Source organism: Tachyglossus aculeatus, chromosome 5 (assembly GCF_015852505.1).
Source record: "Tachyglossus aculeatus isolate mTacAcu1 chromosome 5, mTacAcu1.pri, whole genome shotgun sequence".
Taxonomy (NCBI): Eukaryota; Metazoa; Chordata; class Mammalia; order Monotremata; family Tachyglossidae; genus Tachyglossus; species Tachyglossus aculeatus.
The window spans coordinates 50,585,228-50,606,389 of NC_052070.1; the positions used below are offsets into that span (position 1 = coordinate 50,585,228).

The 21,162-nt window shown below is 59.4% G+C and overlaps 1 protein-coding gene across 1 annotated transcript; it reads right to left on the bottom strand.

The window, feature by feature from the left end:
* Positions 1-164: 164 nt before the first annotated feature.
* On the bottom strand, positions 165-20,655 carry MAD2L2 (mitotic arrest deficient 2 like 2). The gene is made up of 9 exons (XM_038747089.1): positions 20,505-20,655; positions 8,683-8,734; positions 8,230-8,348; positions 4,544-4,615; positions 3,653-3,753; positions 3,031-3,125; positions 2,378-2,451; positions 1,844-1,936; positions 165-599 (listed from the first exon to the last, which is right to left on the bottom strand). The coding sequence occupies exons 2-9, from the start codon at positions 8,720-8,722 to the stop codon at positions 558-560; spliced, it is 636 nt and encodes a 211-aa protein (XP_038603017.1). The 5' UTR covers positions 8,723-8,734; positions 20,505-20,655; the 3' UTR covers positions 165-557.
* Between the last annotated feature and the right edge of the window lie 507 nt (positions 20,656-21,162).

Below are 21,162 nucleotides of genomic sequence, written 5' to 3' on the forward strand. Positions count from 1 at the left end.
GTGACTTTGGGCAAGTCACTTCACTTCTCTGGGCCTCATTTCCCTCATCTGTAAAATGGGGATTAAGACTGAGCCCCCCGTGGGACAACCTGATCACCTTGTAACCACCCCAGCGCTTAGAACAGTGCTTTGCATGTAGTAAGCACTTAATAAATGCCATTATTATTATTATCCCCTTAGGGCCGTGAGGCCGCCGGTCTTTTATTGAAACCACATGCACACACAGCACAGCCAGACGGAGAGTCTTGTAAAAATAGCCCAGATGTCTCACAAAAGGGGATACAAGATCCCCTCTTGGCACTCACCCCCCCCAAGGGCAACCTGGGCAGGTAGAGGCGAGTTGAGTCTTGCGCTCGTTGCCAACGGGCCCGGAGAGATGGACGGAGTCCGGTCCTCTAGGGTGAGCAAATTCGTAGACAGCAGGCACTAAGAGCACTTTGAACCTTGGTGGCTGGGCAGCTGCTCCAGGGGGGATGGAGGGGAGAGGTCACCCCCTTGACGCTGCCGCCATCGTCGGTTCTGGGGTCAGTCAGTGGGGCCAGGAAGGGTGGTCGGTCTCAGGTGCTCTTGTGAGCCCTCTCCTCCACGTAGAGCTGCATCTAGTACACAGGCAATTACCAGTGGTGAGCACTCACACAGTAGGGGAAGCCAGGCGGCCAAATGGGAGTCTGGCTCCAGCACGCTGAGAACTGCTGCGTAACAGCTGGCCGTTTGGGTTTGGGGGAGAGGACTGGGCCGAGCGCTTCCTTCTCGAGGGAAAGAGCGCTGGACGGGGGCGAAAATAATAATAATTCTGGTATTTGTTAAACGCTTACTAGGTGCCAGGCACCATACGATGCGCTGGGGTAGATAAAACCAAATCGGGTTTGACACGGTCTCTGTCCCACATGAGGCTCACAGTCTTATTCCCCATTTTACAGATGCGGTAAAATGAGGAAAATGAGACAGCTGGTGAAGCCTGTTTTGAGGGCTGGCATGGTCTGGGTCCATGGGCAGTCCAGCTCTGGGTAGGCTGAAAAGGGAGTCTAGGCAGGAGGTGGGAAGGACAGGAAATCAATGTGGTATTTACTGAGTGCTTACTACCTGTATAGCACTTGCACAGCACCTGGGGTGGTGGTTACCTGTGTGTAGATGCTCTCTGGGGCTTCTGGGGTGTGTAGCCCAAGCATCCCAAGGAGATCTGGGTTCTAATCCCAGATCTGCCACTGTGACTTTGGGCAAGTCTCCTTCTCTGTGCCTCGGTTACCTCCTCTGTAAATTGGGGATTAAGACTGTGAACCCCATGTGGGACAGGGACTGGGCCCAACCTGATTAGCTATTATCTACCCCAGTGCTTAGAAAAGTGCTTAGCAAATACCATCATTATTACCCACACAGGAATGGCCACCATACCAGGCATCTGTCATGAGAAACAGGTAGTGGTGAGGTCATCAGAGGGGAACCAGAACTCACCCACCCCTAAGGTGTGTGGGTTTTTTTGGTTGTTTTTTAATGGTATTTGTAAAGTACTTACTATGTGCCCAGCACTGTAGTAAGCACTGGGGTATACAAGCTAATTAGGTTGGACACAGTCTATGACCCACATGGGGCTCAGTCTTAATCCCCATTTTACAGAGCAGGGAACTGAGATACAGAGAAGTGACTTGCCCAAAGTCACACAACAGATAAGTGGCAGAGTTGGGATTAGAACCCAGATCCTTCTGACTTTCAGGCTTGTGCTCTATCCACTTGGCCACGCTGCTTCAGCTTCTTCCCAGAGCTGTAGGCTACGGGAGCCTCCAAACCTTTCCTCGGCTGCTGGGCCTGGCCCCTCACACCCTTCCGACAGCTTCCCTCGGCTAACCTTTAAGATGTCCGAGGTCATGGTCTTCAGTGGGATGAGCCGAGGGTCATGCATGTGGACATCCTGCTCGTCGGCCAGGATCCAGGGGAAATCCTGGGAGGGAGAACCAACCCCCAAAGTGCGGTGAGGCACCGATCCCACTGCCTTCCCCCTGGCAAGCTGAGCTGCTGCAGCGGGGTGGAGGCTGGGCTCCCTCAGGGCCCACTGCCCAGATCCAGTCAGGCCGGATCTTCCAGGCCAGCCCTGGGACTGGGGTTTTGGAAAGGAGAAGGGGGGGGCCCCAGGCCATCTCCCAGCCATGGGTCACTTGCTCTAAGCTGCTGCTGGCCCATTCGTGGCCTGGGCGAGACCACTTGGGGTGGGTTGGTTAGTGATTTGGGGACCCGAGCCAGAACCAGTCTTTCCCCAAGCCCATCGCGCGGAGCCACAAAACTGCCAACGGGGACCTGTGGGCCGCACCGCCGCCTCAGGCGTCCAGCCCCCCGGCCCACCCTGCCTCCCACCTGGACCACGGTGGGCAGCCCCGCGGCTCACCTTGATGACTTGAATCTTCTCCATGTTGCGGGTGGCTGCCTCCCGGGTGTGGACTAAGACCGTGAAGGTGCAGCCTGGGAGATTCGGGGAGAGGGAAGAGGTGACCTGAGCACACTAAGGTCAGGCAGGCCCCGCATCCTCCCATCTGCCTGGCGGGTCTGGCCAGTTTGACTTCAGGAGGTCCTGGACCCTTCCCAAGACCTCAGGAGAAGACCTGAACCTGGCACTGGAACCAATAAATCCTTCTGGGGAAGTTCTCCAGGCTGGGACGACCCAGGAACTCCTGACACTGGGATGGGCCCACTCTGGCCCCTGGGGGCAAGGGGGAATGAAACGCTGGCATCACCGTGGTACGGCCCACTGGTCAGGTCCCGTTCCTTTCTTGGCCTCGCTCCAGCACCAGGCTGGGGTAGCAGAGGGGAGAGGCACCGCTGCCAGACCGTGCTGTGGAGGTAAAGGCTTCTCAAACCCACGTCGTCAGCAGCTAGGGGAGGCCCAAGAAATGCTGTCCCTCTTGGGCTCCAGACCACCCAGTCCCATCTCTGCTCTCCGCCACTAGGACGGCTAAGGGTGCTGGGAGGAAAAGGGTGGGGGTGCCTCACCTCTTCAGAGAGAGCACAGACCCTGCATTTAGCCATGACCCCTGAGCCTACCTGGGGGGTTGTGGTCCAGGACGGCGTCGCAGACACTGATCTTCAGAATAAAGGCACGAAGCAGCTGCTCCACATGGGATAGCAGGGAGTCCGAGCTGAGGGCATGAGGAACCGCGCTTACCTGGGGATCGGTGGGGTCGGGCTGTCCCCCAGGCAGTGGCCCCACAGTCAGTCATCCCCTCTGAGTAGGAATGCAGTCCTGACCGGGAATCACTCAGAGCTGGGCTCAAACTCTGCCCTAAGGTTGAGTTTTATACTGATCTTGGCCTCCGATGGTCTCTAGGGCAGTGGTGCCCCTTCCACCTCCGCGAGTGTCAGGCAGGGGTACGAAATAACGAGTACAGCCACATGGTAGTCTGCGGTCTGGCAATTTTCCAGTTTGAATGTTTCAATCAGTCCTCTGCTGGCTGACAGTTATTGGATTTTCTCTTCTTTGTGCTTTTTTCCCCACCCAGGATCCCAGGCCCAGCTCTCCCACAGTAGGGTGGGGCCTCAAGGAGTAGGTGGATCCCCCCGGGGCTGGGGGCAAGGGGGCAGGGACGTCACTAGAAGGTTTTGCCGCCAGACCCACTGTTCGGAGAGCACTGCCAAGGGAAAGAGCCGGGGAAAAAGGGCTACTCACCTGATGGAAAGCAGAGGGGGCTGGGTGATCTCAAAAACGAATCTCTCCACTGGGTGGTGCTCCTTATCGAGGATCACCACCACCACCTTCTCCACGTCATTCTGCGAATCGGGACCCAAACTCAGGCTTGGAAACCCCCACACGGTTCCCTTCAACCTTGTGATTTTGGCAGTAGTCAGAGGCTGCACCTCACAATGGTTTCCATCCCTCCTTCCTGCCACTAGTACCTCTACTGGACATTCCTAGGGGCACTCGGAGGATGCCTCAATCAGCACTTTGCACTCAGTGACCAATCGACGGCATTTATCAGGACTTACTGGGTGCGGAGCACTGTGGATGCTGTTGATGGTGGCAAAGATGGGGACCTATCCTAACAAGTATGGAAGAGAGAGCACTCAGCCCAACATGAGTCCTCCCTTACACATAATCCACAGGAAGGGATGATCATGGGAGTACGGATGCTACAGGGCCAAAGATTAGACTTCCAGGAGAACAACATTCAACAAGAGCTGGGACAAATTTGTAGCAACTTATGCGGAGGAAATGGAAGCCCCAATCCCTCCCCGAGAGACACCCAGCTCCAAGAGCAGGCGATGTCCAAAAGATTGTGATCAAGAATTTAAACTCTCAGGCTAAGCCAATGACACAAGACATCGGCTCATCCAAAGCACAAATAAAAGCCTCAGGTTTGAAGACTCAAAATTCAGCATCCCTAAATAGCAGGTCAGCTGGATAGTCCCCATCACGCTATAGTATTTTTTGAGAGCTTACTCTGCACAGAGCACTGTACCAAATTTATGGGAGAGTCCAACAGAGCAATCAGATGCACTTCCTGTTCTCAAGGACTTTACAGTCTAGCATCATCCACAGTGGATCCGACCATCACCTCACCTTTTCCAGCAGCGGCTTGACACAGTGAAGCGTGTCCTGGATGTACTGATTCAACTCCGGGTGGCAGGACATCTGGATTTAAAAAAAAATAAAGGAATGAATATTGGACTTTTACCCCAGGGGACAGAATGTAATCAAGTAGAGGGTGAAAAACACAAGGACCCTCTGCAGTGAGTAGGAGAGTCAGTCTGCCCTCCGTGTGCCCTGAATGCCTAATGTGGGCAAGGCACTGTACACTGAGGACTTGGGAACAAATCATAAAAGTAGAAGACAGGATCCCTGCCCTCTAGAAGCTTACAATCTAATGAGGGATACAGGCAGAACCAGAATGTATGCATAGATAAAAATTGGTAACAGATGTAAGCAGGAAACGAATAAATGGAGTAAACTTCTCTTCACAGAAGAACAGACGCAATGTAGTTTAACAGAAAGACCAATGACCTGGGAGTCAGGGGAGCTGGGTTTTTTTTTTAATGACATTTAATGACATTTATTAAATGTCCCCCTCCCCCTCGTCCCCCTCTCCATCCCCCCGTCTTACCTCCTTCCCTTCCCCACAGCACCTGTATATATGTATATATGGTTGTACATATTTATTACTCTATTTATTTATTTATTTATTTATTTTACTTGTACATTTCTATCCTACTTATTTTATTTTGTTGGTATGTTTGGTTCAGTTCTCTGTCTCCCCCTTTTAGACTGTGAGCCCACTGTTGGGTAGGGACTGTCTCTATGTGATGCCAATTTGTACTTCCCAAGCGCTTAGTACAGTGCTCTGCACATAGTAAGCGCTCAATAAATACGATTGATTGATTGATTGATTGATTGATTAAGCGTTTACTATGTGCAAAGCACTGTTCTAAGCACTGGCACTGTTCTAAGCACTGGGTCTAATCCCAGCTCCACCACTGGTCTGCTGTGTGACCTTGGGGAAGTTACTAAGCCCTCATTTCCTCTTTTCCCAGTCCCTTCTGCTTTGTCCTGACTTGCTTCCTTCATTTACCACCCTTTCCTCAGCCCCACAACACTTATGTACACATTCATAAATTATATTAATGTCCGTCTCCTCGTCTAAACTGCAAACTCATTGAGAGCAGGGAATGTGTCTGTTACATTGTTACACTGTACTCTCCCAAACACTTAGTATAGTGCTCTGCACATAGTAATAACAATGATAATAACTGTGGTATTTTGTTTAGCGCTTATGATGTGGCAAATGCTGTTCTAAGCACTGTAGTAGATACAAGATAATTAGGTCCCACGTGGAGTTCGCAGTCTAAGTAGGAGGGAGAAAAGATATTGAATCCCCATTTTGCAGATGAGGGAACTGAGGCACCGAGAAGTTAAGTGACTTGCCCAAGGTCACACAGCAGACAAGTGGTGGACCAGGATTAGAACACAGGCCCTACAACTCCCAGGCCGGTACTCTCTCCAGTAGGCCAAACTGCTTCCCACAAATGCTCAATGAATACAACTGATTGATTTAACTTTTTTTTGCCTCAGTTACTTCATCTGTAAAATAGGGATTAAGACTGTGTGCCCCATGCGGGCCATGGCCTGTTGTCCAACCTGATATTGCCTTGAATCTACCCAAGTGTTTAGTACAGTGTCTAGCACATAGTAAGCACTTAACAAACACCATAACAAACACAGAAGAAGTGCTAAGAGTGGTTGATGGGGTGAGAAAATGAAAAAGGTGGAGATAAGTCTGAGAAGGTGTCCTAGAGGAGATGCCTTTCTGAAAGTGTGGAGGGAGGAAGGTTTGGCAGATTGGAGGGGGTGAGCCGGGCATGGAGTTCCAAGCACGGGGAAAAGGCAGCCCTATGCATTGCCGAGAAGGGAGACTTGACAGTGAGGGACAGTTAGGAAGCTGTTGGGAACCTTGAAGGAGCAAAATGGCAACAGAAGGCTGGACTTTAAAAACACCGACCACGATTTCAGGCAGTGCAGGGATATGGACATATGATAGGGTGAAATATCTGGACCTAATGGAGGAATGGAAAGTTTAGCTGGATTGCCTGGATTGTAAACCAAAGTTAGACCTCCAGGAGGATAAGGCTCAACAAGAGCCAGGACAAACCTGTAGCAATCTGAGCAGGGGAAATGGGATCCCCAAACCCTCGTCCAGAGACACCATGCAGCAAACAAAGCAATAATAACTGTGGTACTTGTTAAGCGTTTAATATGTGCCACACAAGATGCTAAGTACTGGGATAGACATAAGCTAATCAGGTCTAACATGGGCGCACACTCTTGGTAGGAGGGAGAACAGGTATTGAATCCACATTTTGCAGATGAGTGAACCGAGGCACAGAGAAATTAGATGACTTGCCGATGGTCACCCAGAGGCCCTCCGATTTCCAGACCTGTGCTTTTCCCCCTGGGCCATGATCCTTCTCAATCTAGGGTCTATAACCCCAGCTCAGCCTTGATGTCAGAAACTCCTAGGAGACCACGATTAGTTGTTACTCTCCTTCCTTTGCTCCCCAAGGGACCACATTAGCCCTCTGCACAACTCTGAATTCTGCCCCTGATCAGGACAAGCAGCAGGCCTCAAGACAATGCAACCTTTCAACTGGACCTCCCCCTATTTAAAGCCTACCAGGATCTGAAGCATCGCTAACCCCCCACCGGGTCATTAAGGCCTGATTTAAGCCACGAGAGCGGGTAGGCCCAGAGCAGTGGCCATGTGCCACAGTCTTGGGGCCCACCGCCACCTCACCGGTGGCATTCCCGCTTCTATGTGGACCTGAGCTCAAAGCTTAGGTCAGGCTGGGTCCTCAATCCACAGACCTGCCAATCAGTTACAGGGGGCTGGGACCAGCTTGGAGAAGAGTGGGAAATTCCAGAATTGCCTTGACAAGTGCAAGAAAAGTAGTGCAGCTTAGTGGAGAGAGCAGGGGCCTGCGAATCGGAAGAACCTGGGTTCTAATCCCAGTTCTGCCACACGTCTGCTGCGTGATCTCGGGCAAGTCACTTAACTTCTCTGGGCTCAGTTACCTCATCTGTAAATGGGGATTAAGAGTGTGAGCCCCATGTGGAACAGGGACTGTGTCCAAACCAATTAATCTGTACCTATCCCAGAATTTAGAAGAGTGCTTGGCACATAGTAAGTGCTTTAAAGGTACCATTATTAGCAGCAGTAGTATTATTGTTATCGAGAGGGGTTGGGGGCTGGTCTTGGTTTTGTCCTGGGATTCATCATCCCTTGTTTGGTCCTCCTGCAGGAATGAGGGTGACAACTACTAGCAATGCCCACCTGGCTCTTCCTTGTCTGGTTTGCAAACCCGCCACGCTGCTCAGCAATATGTCCCCTGCAATCCAGGAGCTCCAACAGGGACTTAAGACCGGGAGACAGGACGCCCAAGTTCAAACCCCATCTCTGCCACTGGTCTGCTATGTGACGCTAGGCAAGTAACCACCAATCCGGGCCTCATTTGCCTCCTCATCTGTGAAATGGGAATGAGGTACCTATTCTCCTTCACTCAGATTGTGAATACGACAGAGAAGTCCGGCACTCAGCACAGTCCGTTTCCACCACTCAGAATTTGAGCCCCATAATGTGTCAAATCTGATCAAGTTGTACCCGCCCTGGCACTTATCACAATGCTTGTCACATAGTAAGCACTTACTAATATTTATTATTAACAATAACAGAGAGAAGCCAAGCCATCATTTTCTACCTGGACTGGAACATTGTATTTCTTCCGCTTCTGAAAGATTCCGATGGGGTAAACCTCTCGGACATACAGGATGAGATGGACGGCAACCTCCAGGAACTCACAGAGAACATCAGCTACAACTGGAGAAAGAGAAATCCAGCTGGGCAGGCAGGCCCACTCCCCACCCATCAATTTGCTTCCCCTCATCCATGAGCCGGGGATAATCATCTCATTTTTCTGGGCAAGAAGGAACCTCGCTCATTGAGACAGAAGCAAGAGCCAGAAGAGGGATTGGTGACCTTCAGTCATTGGTGTCCCCCCAACCCCCAACTTCCAACTTGTACTTCCCAAGCGCTTAGTACAGTGCTCTGCACACAGTAAGCGCTCAATAAATACAATTGAATGAATGAATGAGTGAACCCCCACCGCCAGGCTAAGCGCTTTCAGACAGGAATTGACAGCCGAACTCCTTACCTTGTCCAAAGTTGAGGTCCTGCCTGGTAAGTGTGGTCATCGTTCCAGCCCCCTAAAGAGGAGAGGAAATGTTATCCTTCTCCAAAGCCTCTGGTCTTCCTCCCCACACACCCGGGGAGTACTCAATAAATACTTCCACTACTAGTACTAGTATGAGAAGCAGCGTGGCTCAGTGAAAAGAGCACGGGCTTTGGAGTCAGAGGTCATGGGTTCAAACCCCGGCTCCGCCAACTGTCAGCTGTGTGACTTTGGGCAAGTCACTTAACTTCTCTGGGCCTCAGTTCCGTCATATGTAAAATGGGGATTAAGACTGTGAGCCCCCCGTGGGACAACCTGATCACTTTGTAACCTCCCCAATGCTTAGAACAGTGCTTTGCACATAGTAAGCACTTAATGCCATCATTATCATTATTATTATTATTACTCCTATAGGCAACTTATGTCTCCAGCTAGTGACACAGCAAATGGCAGCAGGGACTCACAGCCCTGTCCCAGAGGAAATAAGCCCCAGTTTCAGCACGGACGCCCCGAAGAAGCAGACCAGGGCAGGGTTTTTGGACTCCTTCACCCAGAGGGGAATCTTTTGGACAGTCACTCTGAGCTTGCAGTACTTAGCCTCCAGATAGTAGCCGGGTTTGAGGGGCCCCTTCTCCTGAAAACTGGAAGGGAGGCTGGCAAAGAAATAAAACTGGCTCCATGGGTCCAGGGCAGCAGCTGGGGTGTCACAATGCGCTGCCTCCGTATCCTAAGTGGGCCCTCATCTTTCAAGGTCAGGCCCTAGGTGGAGAAAGAAAAAGGCTCCCAATGATGGCTTCCCCTGCCCCATATCCGTCCCTGGTACACAGGGCCTGGGAAGGGTGGGACGGGGTTGGACGTAAATGAGGCTTTGCTGTGATCACCCAGGGCAGAGGTGTATGATAATAATGACGAGGCACAGCACCCCCCATCCCCACCCCTCCTAAATGTTAGCTCTGAAAACCAGAGGCACAGCATGGGGCAGAGACTCCCCACCCTCCTTGCTGAACCCAAGGGCCAGAGACAAATAGGCAGAGCCCCCACATTTTTGGCAGAAACTGCCCACATTCATTCAATCGTATTTATTGAGCTCTTACTGTGTGCAGAGCACTGTACTAAGCGCTTGGGAAGTACAAGTTGGCCTCATATAGAGACGGTCCCTACCCAACAGCGGGCTCACAGTCTAGAAGGCCCACACTGAGAAGCAGTGTGGTCTAGTGGAGAGATCACAGGCCTGAGAGTCCAAGGATGTGGGTTCTAATCCCGATTCTGCTACTTATCTGCTGTGTGACTTTGGGCAAATCACTTAACTTCTCTATACCTCAGTTACCTCATCTATAAAATAGGGTTTAAGACTGTGAGCCCCACATGGGGCAGGGACTGTGTCCAACCCAATTAACTTGTTTCTGCCCAGTGCTTAGTATAACGCCTGACACCTAGTAAACACTTAACAAATGTCACAGTTATTATTATTTCCCAAGCCTGGCAGGAGGGTTATCATCACAGGGGTAGAAAAGCTGTATGGCCTAGTGGAAAGAGCACAGGCCTGGGTTCTAATCACGGCTCTGGCCCAGATCTGCTGTGTGACCTAGGGCAAGTCACCTAACTTCTCTGAGCCTCAGTTACAGCTATAAAATGGGGATTAAAACTGTGAGCCCCACGTTAGATGTGGACTGCATCCTACCTGATTAGTGTGTATCTGCTGGAGCAGTTAGCAGAGTGCCTGGGACATGGTAAGCAGTTAATAATAATAATGGTATTTGTTAAGCGCTTACTATGTGCCAAGCACTGTTGTAAGTGCTGGGGTAGATACAAGGTAATCAGGATGTCCCACGTGGGGCTCACAGTCTTCATCCCCATTTTACAGATGAGGTCACATAGGCCTATAGAATATAATAATAATAATAATAATAATGGGTTGTTAAGTGCTTACTAAGTGCAAAGCACTGTCCTAAGCGCTGGGCACTATAAGAAGCAGCATGGCTTAGTGAGAAGCAGTGTGGCTTAGTGGAAAAAACCTGGGCTTTGGAGTCAGAGGTCACGGGTTCTAATCCCAGCTCTGCCCTTTGTCAGCTGTGTGACCTTGGGGAAGTCACTTAACTTCTCTGTGCCTCAGTGACCTCATCTGTAAAATGGGGATGAAGACTGTGAGCCCCACGTGGGACAACCTGATTACCTTCTATCTACCCCAAAGCTTAGAACAGTGTTTGTCACATAGTAACAGAAGAAGAAGATGGAGAAGCAGCGTGGCTCAGTGGAAAAAGCACGGGCTTTGAAGTCAGAGTTCATGGGTTCAAATCCCAGCTTCGCCACTTGTCAGCTGGGTGACTTTGGGCAAGTCACTTCACTTCTCTGGGCCTCAGTTCCCTCATCTGTAAAATGGGGATTAAGATTGTGAGCCCCCCGTGGGACAACCTGATCATCTTGTAACCTCCCCAGCGCTTAGAACGGTGCTTTGCACATAGTAAGCGCTTAATAAATGCCATCATCATCATTATTATTATTAGTAAGCGCTTAACAAATACCAATATTATTATTCTATGCACTGGAAAGTGAAGTGACTTGCCCAAGGTCACCCAGCAGACAAGTGGCGGAGCTGGGATTAGAACTCACAGCCCCCAACTCCGACTCCCCAGCCCGGGCTCTTTCCACTGAGCCACGCTGTTTAACAAATACCATTTTAAAAAAACAAACTTTTGAAAAATACGTGGGCAGAGGCGTTGGGTAAGGCCCCAGAGCCCTTCACCCCACCCAGTCCTTTGAGCCCCCGCCCAGTCCTTCGAGCCCCTGCCTCCTTCGCCCTCCAGCCCCGGGGGGTTCTGTTCTCGGCGGGGGGGGGGGGGGGGGGGGGGGGGGGGGGTCTGTTCCCGGGGGTCAGAGGCTCCCCGCCCGCCAGACGTGTCCAGCTCCTGCTGGGCCAGGCCGGGCTGGGCCAGGGTGGGCGGACAGCGCTGGGGCCAGGGGCAGGTGGTGAGGGCCTGGGGCCAGGGCCAGAGGGGCAGGGGGGCAAAGGGGCAGGGGGCCAAAGGGGCAGGGGGCCAAAAGGGGCAGGGGGCCAAAGGGGCAAACGGTCAGGGCCAGGGGCAGGGGGGCAGGGGCAGACGATCAGGGGGCAGACAGTCAGGGCCAGGGACAGACGGTCAGGGCCAGGGGCAGACAGCCAGGTCAGACAGCCAGGCGGAGCAAGGGGCAGGAGCAAAGGTCAGCGGCAGACAGTCAGGGCCAGGGTGGCAGAGGGGCAGGGGCAGACGGTCAGGGCCAGGGCCGCAGAGGGGCAGGGGCGGACGGTCAGGGCCAGGGCGGCAGAGGGGCAGGGGCAGACGGTCAGGGGCAGGGGAAGACGGTCAGGGCCACGGGGGCAAGGGGACAGGGCAGACGGTCAGGGCCAGGGAGGCAGGGGCAGACAGTTAGGGCCAGGGAGGCAGAGGCAAGGGAAGACGGTCAGGGTCAGGGAGGCAGGGGCAGACGGTCAGGGCCAGGGAGGCAGAGGCAGGGGAAGACGGTCAGGGTCATGGAGGCAGAGGAAGGGGAAGACAGTCAGAGCCAGGGAGGCAGGGGCAGGGGAAGACCGTCCAAGACTGAACTCCTTGTCTTCCCTCCCAAACCCTGGCCTCTCCCTGACTTTCCCATCTCTGTTGACGGCACTACCATCCTTCCCGTCTCACAAGCCCGCAACCTTGGTGTCATCCTCGACTCCGCTCTCGCATTCACCCCTCACATCCAAGCCGTCACCAAAACCTGCCAAGATCCGCCCTTTCCTCTCCATCCATACCGCTTCCCTGCTTGTTCAAGCTCTCATCCTATCCCGTCTGGACTACTGCATCGGCCTTCTCTCTGATCTCCCATCCTCGTGTCTCTCCCCACTTCAATCCATACTTCATGCTGCTGCCTGGATTGTCTTTGTCCAGAAACGCTCTGGGCATGCTACTCCCCTTCTCAAAAATCTCCAGTGGCTACCAATCAATCTGCGCATCAGGCAGAAACTCCTCACCCTGGGCTTCAAGGCTGTCCATCACCTCGCCCCCTCCTACCTCACCTCCCTTCTCTCCTTCTACAGCCCACCCCGCACCCTCCGCTCCTCTACCGCTAATCTCCTCACCGTACCTCGTTCTCGCCTGTCCCGCCATCGACACCTGGCCCACATCATCCCCCGGGCCTGGAATGCCCTCCCTCTGCCCATCCGCCAAGCTAGCTCTCTTCGTCCCTTCAAGGCCCTACTGAGAGCTCACCTCCTCCAGGAGGCCTTCTCAGACTGAGCCCCTTCCTTCCTCTCCCCCTCATCCCCCTCTCCATCCCCCCCATCTTACCTCCTTCCCTTCCCCACAACACCTGTATATATGCATATATGTTTGTACATATTTATTACTCTATTTATTTATTTATTTTACTTGTACATATCTATTCTATTTATTTTATTTTGTTAGTATGTTTGGTTTTGTTCTCCGTCTCCCCCTTTTAGACTGTGAGCCCACTGTTCGGTAGGGACTGTCTCTATATGTTGCCAACTTGTACTTCCCAAGTGCTTAGTACAGTGCTCTGCACACAGTAAGTGCTCAATAAATATGATTGATTGTCAGGGCCAGGGAGGCAGGGACAGGGGCAGATGGTCAGGGCCAGGGAGGCAGAGGCAGGGGAATACGGTCAGGGCCTGGGAGGCAGGGGCAGGGGAAGACGGTCAGGGGAAGGGGAAGGCAGCCAGGGCCAGGGGGGCAGGGGGGCAGGGGCAGACGGTCAGGGCCAGGGAGGCAGGGGCAGACGGTCAGAGCCAGGGGGATGGGGGGCAGGGGCAGTCAGTCAGGGAGGCAGGGGAAGACAGACAGGACCAGGGGGGCAGGGGCAGATGGTCAGGGCCAGGGGGGAATGGGCAAGGGCAGATGGCCAGGGCCAGGGAGGCAGGGTCAGGGGCATACGGTCAGGGCCAGGGTGGCAACGGGGGCAGGGGCAGACAGTGAGGGCCAGAGAGGCAGGGGCAGACGGTCAGGGCCAGGGTGGCAACGGGGGCAGGGGCAGACAGTGAGGGCCAGAGAGGCAGGGGCAGACGGTCAGGGCCAGGGAGGCAGGGGCAGACGGTCAGGGCCAGGACGGCAGAGGGGCAGGGGCAGATGGTCAGGACCAGGGAGGCAGGGGCAGGCGGTCAGGGCCAGGGAGGCAGGGGCAGGGGCAGATGGTCAGGGCTAGGGAGGCAGAGGAGCAGAGGCAGACAGTCAGGGCCGGGGGGCAGGGGCAGACAGTCGGGGCCCGGGCGGCAGAGGGGCAGGGGCAGACGGTCAGGGCCAGGGCGACAGAGGGGCGGGGCAGACGGTCAGGACCAGGGAGGCAGGGGAAGGCGGTCAGGGCCAGGGAGGCAGGGGCAGGGGACTACGGTCAGGGCCAGGGAGGCAGAAGCAGGGGAAGACGGTCAGGGCCAAGGAGGCAGGGGCAGACGGTCAGGGCCAGGGAGGCAGGGGCAGGGGCAGACGGTCAGGGCCAGGGAGGCAGAGGAAGGGGAAGACGGTCAGGGCCAGGGACGCAGGGGCAGGGGCAGGCGGTCAGGGCCAGGGAGGCAGGGGCAGAGGACGACGGTGAGGGCCAGGGACGCAGGGGCAGACGGTCAGGGCCAGGGAGGCAGAGGCAGGGGAAGACGGTCAGGACCAGGGCGGCAGAGGGGCAGGGGCAGACGGTCAGGACCAGGGAGGCAGGGGCAGAGGAAGATGGTCAGGGCCAGGGAGGCAGGGGCAGGGACAGAGGGTCAGGGCCAGGGAGGCAGGGGCAGGGGCAGAGGGTCAGGGCCAGGGAGGCAGGGGCAGGGGCAGACGGTCAGGGCCAGGGAGGCAGGAGCAGGAGAAGACGGTCATAGCCAGGGAGGCAGGGGCAGGGGCAGACGGTGAGGGGCCAGGAAGGCAGGGGCAGGGGAAGACGGTCATGGCCAGGGAGGCAGGGGCAGACGGTCAAGGCCAGGGAGGCAGAGGCAGGGGAAGACGGTCAGGACCAGGGAGACAGGGGCAGGGGAAGACGGTCAGGGCCAGGGTGGCAGATGGGCAGGGGCAGGAAGTCAGGGTGAGGGAGGCAGAGGCAGGGGAAGACGGTCAGGGCCAGGGAGGCAGGGGCAGGGGCAGACGGTCAGGGCCAGGGAGGCAGGGGCAGACGGTCAGGGCCAGGGAGGCAGAGGAAGGGGAAGACGGTCAGGGCCAGGGAGGCAGGGGCAGGGGCAGACGGTCAGGGCCAGGGAGGCAGGGGCAGTGGTAGACGGTCAGGGCCAGGGAGGCAGGGACAGGAGTAGACGGTCAGGGCCAGGGAGGCAGAGGGGCAGGGGCAGACGGTCAGGGCCAGGGAGGCAGAGGAAGGGGAAGACGGTCAGGGCCAGGGAGGCAGGGGGCAGGGGCAGACGGTCAGGGCCAGGGAGGCAGGGGCAGTGGTAGACGGTCAGGGCCAGGGAGGCAGGGACAGGAGTAGACGGTCAGGGCCAGGGAGGCAGAGGGGCAGGGGCAGACGGTCAGGGCCAGGGAGGCAGAGGAAGGGGAAGACGGTCAGGGCCAGGGAGGCAGGGGCAGGGGCAGACGGTCAGGGCTGGGAAGGCAGGGGCAGTGGTAGACGGTCAGGGCCAGGGAGGCAGGGATAGGAGTAGACGGTCAGGGCCAGGGAGGCAGAGGGGCAGGGGCAGACGGTCAGGGCCAGGGAGGCAGAGGAAGGGGAAGACGGTCAGGGCCAGGGAGGCAGGGGCAGGGGCAGACGGTCAGGGCCAGGGAGGCAGGGGCAGTGGTAGACGGTCAGGGCCAGGGAGGCAGGGACAGGAGTAGACGGTCAGGGCCAGGGAGGCAGAGGGGCAGGGGCAGACGGTCAGGGCCAGGGGTAGGGGCAGACGGTCAGGGCCAGGGAGGCAGGGGCAGACGGTCAGGGCCAGGGAGGCAGGGGCAGACGGTCAGAGCCAGGGAGGCAGGGGCAGACGGTCAGGGCCAGGGAGGCAGGGGCACTGGCAGACAGTCAGGGCCAGGGAGGCAGGGGCAGGGACAGAGGGTCAGGGCCAGGGAGGCAGGGGCAGACGGTCAGGGCCAGGGAGGCAGAGGCAGGGGAAAAGGGTCAGGGCCAGGGAGGCAGGGGCAGGGGCAGACGGTCAGGACCAGGGAGGCAGAGGCAGGGGAAGATGGTCAGGGCCAGGGAGGCAGGGGTAGGGGCAGACGGTCAGGGCCAGGGACGCAGAGGCAGGGGAAGACGGTCAGGGCCAGGGAGGCAGAGGCAGGGTAAGACGGTAGGGACAGGGAGGCAGGCGCAGGGGCAGACGGTCAGGGCCAGGAGGGCAGGGGAGCAGAGGCAGATGGTCAGGGCCAGGGGGGCAGGGGCAGACGGTCAGGGCCAGGGAGGCAGAGGGGCAGGGGCAGGAGGTCAGGGACAGGGTGGCAGAGGGGCAGGGGCAGGCGGTCAGGGCCAGGGAAGCAGGGGCAGGGGAAGACGGTCATGGCCAGGGAGGCAGGGGCAGACGATCATGGCCAGGGAGGCAGGGGCAGACGGTCAGGGCCAGGGAGGCAGGGGCAGGGGCAGACGGTCAGGGCCAGGGACGCAGAGGCAGGGGAAACAGTCAGGGCCAGGGAGGCAGAGGCAGGGGAAGAGAGTCAGGGCAAGGGAGGCAGAGGCAGGGGAAGAGGGTCAGGGCCAGGGAGGCAGAGGCAGACGATCAGGACCAGGGCGGCAGAGGGGCAGGGGCAGACGGTCAGGGCCAGGGAGGCAGGCACAGGGGGAGACGGTCAGGGCCAGGGGCAGGGGAAGACGGTCAGAGCCAGGGAGGCAGAGGCAGGGGAAGAGGGTCAGGGCCAGGGGTGCAGAGGCAGGGGAAGATGGTCTGGGCCAGGGAGGCAGGGGCAGGGGCAGACGGTCAGGACCAGCGTGGCAGAGGGGCAGAAGCAGGCAGTCAGGGCCAGGGAGGCAGGGGAAGACGGTCAGGGCAAGGGAGGCAGGGGCAGGGCCATGGTGGCAGGGGCAGATGGTCAGGGCCAGGGAGGCAGAGGCAGGGGCAGACGGTCAGGGCCAGGGAGGCAGGGGCAGGGGCGGACGGTCAGGGGCAGGGCAGAGGAGCAGGGGCAGGCGGTCAGGGGCAGGCAGTCAGGACCAGGGAGGCAGGGGCAGACGGCCAGGGCCAGGGACACAGGGGCAGGCGGTCAGGGCCAGGGAGGCAGGGGCAGGGGCAGATGGTCAGGGCCAGGGAAACAGAGGCAGGGGCAGATGGTCAGGGCCAGGGAAGCAGAGGCAGGGGCAGACGGTCAGGGCCAGGAGGACAGAGGGGCAGGGGCAGACCGTCAGGGCCAGGGAGGCAGGGGCAGGGGCAGACGGTCAGGGCCAGGGAGGCAGGGGCAGACGGTCAGGGCCAGGGAGGCAGAGGAAGGGGAAGACGGTCAGGGCCAGGAGGGCAGAGGGGCAGGGGCAGACTGTCAGGGCCAGGGAGGCAGGGGCAGGGGCAGACGGTCAGGGCCAGGGAGGCAGGGGCAGACGGTCAGGGCCAGGGAGGCAGAGGAAGGGGAAGACGGTCAGGGCCAGGGAGGCAGGGGCAGACGGTCAGGGCCAGGGCGACAGAGGGGCAGGGGCAGACGGTCAGGGCCAGGGAGGCAGGGGCAGGGGAACACGGTCAGGGCCAGAGAGGCAGGGGCCAGGGGCAGGCGGTCAGGGCCAGGGAGGCATGGGCAGGGGAAGACGGTCAGGGCCAGGGAGGCAAAGGCAGGGGAAGGCAGTCAGGGCCAGGGAGACAGGGGCAGGGGAAGACGGTCAGGGTCAGGGTCAGGGGGGCAGAGGGGCAGGGGCAGACGGTCAGGGCCAAGGAGGCAGGGGCAGACGGTCAGGGCCAGGGGGACATGGGCAGAGGCAGACAGTCAGGGCCAGGGCAGCAGAGGGGCAGTGGCAGACGGTCAGGACCAGGGAGGCAAGGGCGGGGGCAGATGGTCAGGGCCGGGCAGGCAGGGTCAGGGGCAGATGTTTAGGGCCAGGGAGGCAGGGGAGCAGAGGCAGACGGTCAGGGCCAGGGGGACATGGGCAGGGGCAGACGGTCAGGGCCAGGGCAGCAGAGGGGCAGGGGCAGACGGTCAGGACCAGGAAGGCAGGGGTGGGGGCAGACGGTCAGGGCCCGGCAGGCAGGGTCAGGGGCAGACGGTCAGGGCCAGGGAGGCAGAGGCAGGGGAAGACGGTCAGGGCCAGGGAGGCAGGGGCAGACGGTCTGGGCCAGGGAGGCAGGGGCAGACGGTCAGGGCCAGGGCAGCAGAGGGGCAGGGGCAGGTTGTCAGGGCCAGGGAGGCAGGAGAAGACGCTCAGGGCCAGGGAGGCAGGGGCAGAGCAGATGGTCAGGGCCAGGGAAGCAGGGGCAGGGGAAAACGGTCAGGCCCAGGGAGGCAGGGGCAGACGGTCATGGCCGGGGAGGCAGGGGCAAGGGCAGACGGTCAGGGCCAGGGAGGCAGGCGCAGGGGAAGATGGTCAGGGCCAGGGAGGCAAGGGGAGCAGAGGCAGACAGTCAGGGCCAGGGGGGCAGGGGCAGGCGGTCAGGGCCAGGGAGGCAGGGGCAGGGGCAGACGATCAGGGCCAGGGAGGCAGAGGCAGGGGAAGACGGTCTGGGCCAGGGAGGCAGAGGCAGGGCCAGACGGTCAGGGCCAGCGAGGCAACGGGAGCCGAGGCAGACAGTCAGGGCCAGGGAGGCAGGGGAAGATGGTCAGGGCCAGGGAAGCAGAGGCAGGTGAAGATGGTCAGGGCCAGGATGGCAGGGGCAGGGGAAGACAGTCAGGGCCAGGGAGACAGAGGCAGGGTAAGACGGTCAGGGCCAGAGAGGCAGGGGCAGGGGCAGACGGTCAAGGCCAGGGAGGCAGAGGCAGGGGAAGACGGTCAGGGCCAGGGAGGCAGGGACAGATGGTCAGGGCCAGGGAGGCAGGGGCAGACGGTTAGGGCCAGGGAGGCAGAGGCAGGGGAAGATGGTCATGGCCAGGGAGGCAGGGGCAGGGGCAGACCGCCAGGGCCAGGGCGGCAGAGGGGCAGGGGCAAACGGTAAGGGCCAGGGAAGCAGGGGCAGGGGAAGACGGTCAGGGCCAGGGAGGCAGGGGCAGGGGATGACGGTCAGGGCCAGGGAGGCAGGGGCAGACGGTCAGGGCCAGGGAGGCAGGGGCAGATGGTCAGGGCCAGGGAGGCAGAGGCAGGGGCGGACGGTCAGGGCCAGGGCGGTAAAGGGGCAGGGGCAGACAGTCAGGGCCAGAGGCAGACGGTCAGGGCCCGGGAGGCAGGGGCAGCGGCAGACGGTCAGGGCCAGGCAGGCAGGGGCAGGGGCAGACCGTCAAGGCCAGGGCGGCAGAGGGGCAGGGGAAGGCGGTCAGGGACAGGGAGGCAGGGGCAGGGGAAGACAGTCAGGGCCAGGGAGGCAGGGGCAGACGGTCAGGGCTAGGGAGGTGGGGACAGGGGCAGACATTCAGGGCCCGGGAGGCAGGGGAGCAGAGGCAGACGGTCAGGGCCAGTGGGGCAGGGCAGACGGTCAGGGCCAGGGAGGCAGGGGCAGACGATCAGGGCCAGGGCGGCAGAGGGGCAGAGGCAGACGGTCAGGGCCAGGGAGGCAAGGGCAGACGATCAGGGCCGAGAGGGCAGGGGCAGACGATCAGGGCCAGAGCGGCAGAGGGGCAGACGGTCAGGGCCAGAGAGGCAGGGGCAGACGGTCAGGGCTATGGAGGCAGGGGCAGACGGTCAGGGCCAGGAGAGCAGGGGAGTAGAGGCAGACGGTCAGGGCCAGGGAGGCAGGAGTAGACGATCAGGGCCAGGGAGGTAGGAGTAGACGATCAGGGCCAGGGAGGCAGGGGCAGACGGCCAGGGCCAGTGCGGCAGAGGGGCAGGGCAGACGGTCAGGGGAAGACGGTCAGGGCCAGGAGGGCAGAGGGGCAGGGGCAGACAGTCAGGGCTAGGGGGGCAAGGGGGACAGGAGCAGACGGTCAGGGCCAGGGGGCAGGGGCAGGCAGGCAGGGCCAGGGGGGCAGGGGCAGACGGTCAGGGCCAGGGGGGCAAAGGGGCAGGAACAGACGGTCAGGGACAGGGCGGCAGAGGGGCAGGGGCAGGCGGTCGGGGAAGACGGTCAGGGCCACGGGGGCAAGGGGACAGGGCAGACGGTCTGGGCCAGGGAAGCAGGGACAGGCAGTCAGGGCCAGGGGGGCAGGGGCAGACGGTCAGGGCCAGGGGGCAGAGGGGCAGGGGCAGACGGTCAGGGACAGGGCGGCAGAGGGGCAGGGGGCCAGGCCCAGGGAGGCAGAGGAAGACGGTCAGGGCCAGGGGGACAGGGGCAGACGGTCAGGGCCAGGGGGCAGGGGGGCACGGGCAGACGGTCAGGGCCAGGGCGGCAGAGGGGCAGGAACAGACGTTCTGTGCCAGGGAGGCAGGGACAGACGGTCAGGGCCAGGGGGACAGGGGCAGAAGGTCAGGGCCAGGGCGGCAGAGGGGCAGGGGCAGACGGTCAGGGCCAGGGAGGCAGAGTGGCAGAGGCAGACGGTTAGGGCGCCAGGGGCAGGGTGCCATGGGTCCATGGGCAGACGGTCAGGGGCACCGTCCACTCCGCCTTTCATTCATTCATTCATTCAACCGTATTTACAGAGCACTTACTGTGAGCAGAGCACTGGACTGAACGCTTGGGAAGTACATTCATTCATTCAATCGCATTTACGCAGCGCTGACTGTGTGCAGAGCACTGTACTGAGAGCTTGGGAAGAACAAGTCGGCAACATATAGAGACGGTCCCTCCACAACAGCGGGCTCACTGTCTAGAAGGGGGAGGGGTGGGGGGCTGACCCCGGATAAGGCTCCGCGCCTCCCCGGTCCCCGCGGCCCCGTACCGGCTCCGGCGTTCGGCCGGCCGGGCGGGCGGCCAGCCGGACAGCCCGCCTGCCTCCTCTCCTCTCGCCTCCTCCTCGTCCTTCTCCACCACAACCGCCGCAGCCACCGGGCCGCAGCCCCGGCCTCCGCCTCGGCCCTGGCGTCGCCTGCTGAACGAAGGTCCGCCCGTCCGCCGGGTCCTAGCGCCCGCTCAACACCCCGAGCCGCGCCTTCCCGCCGGGTCCTAGCGCCCCATGTTACTCACCCAGCCCCGCCCCTTTCCGCCCGGTTCTAGCGCTCGTACAACCGCCTTCCCGCTGGGTCCTAGCCCTCCCCAGCAATCACCCCCCTCCGCCCCTTCCCGCCCGATTCTTTCGCTCGCATCACCGCCTTCCCGCCGGGTCCTAGCGCGCCCCCAAACTCACCCCGCTCCGCACCTTCCCGCCGGTTCTAGCGCTCGTACAACCGCCTTCCCGCCGGGTCCTACCGCCCCCGAATAATAAACCCGCTCCGCCCCTTCCCGCCCAGTTCTTGCGCTCGTACAACCGCCTTCCCGCCGGGTCCTAGCGCCCACCAACACTCTCCCCGCTCCCCACCTTCCCGCCTGGTTCTAGCGCTCGTACAACCGCCTTCCCGCCGGGTCCTAGCGCCCCACCCCCGGACACTCTCCCCGCTCCG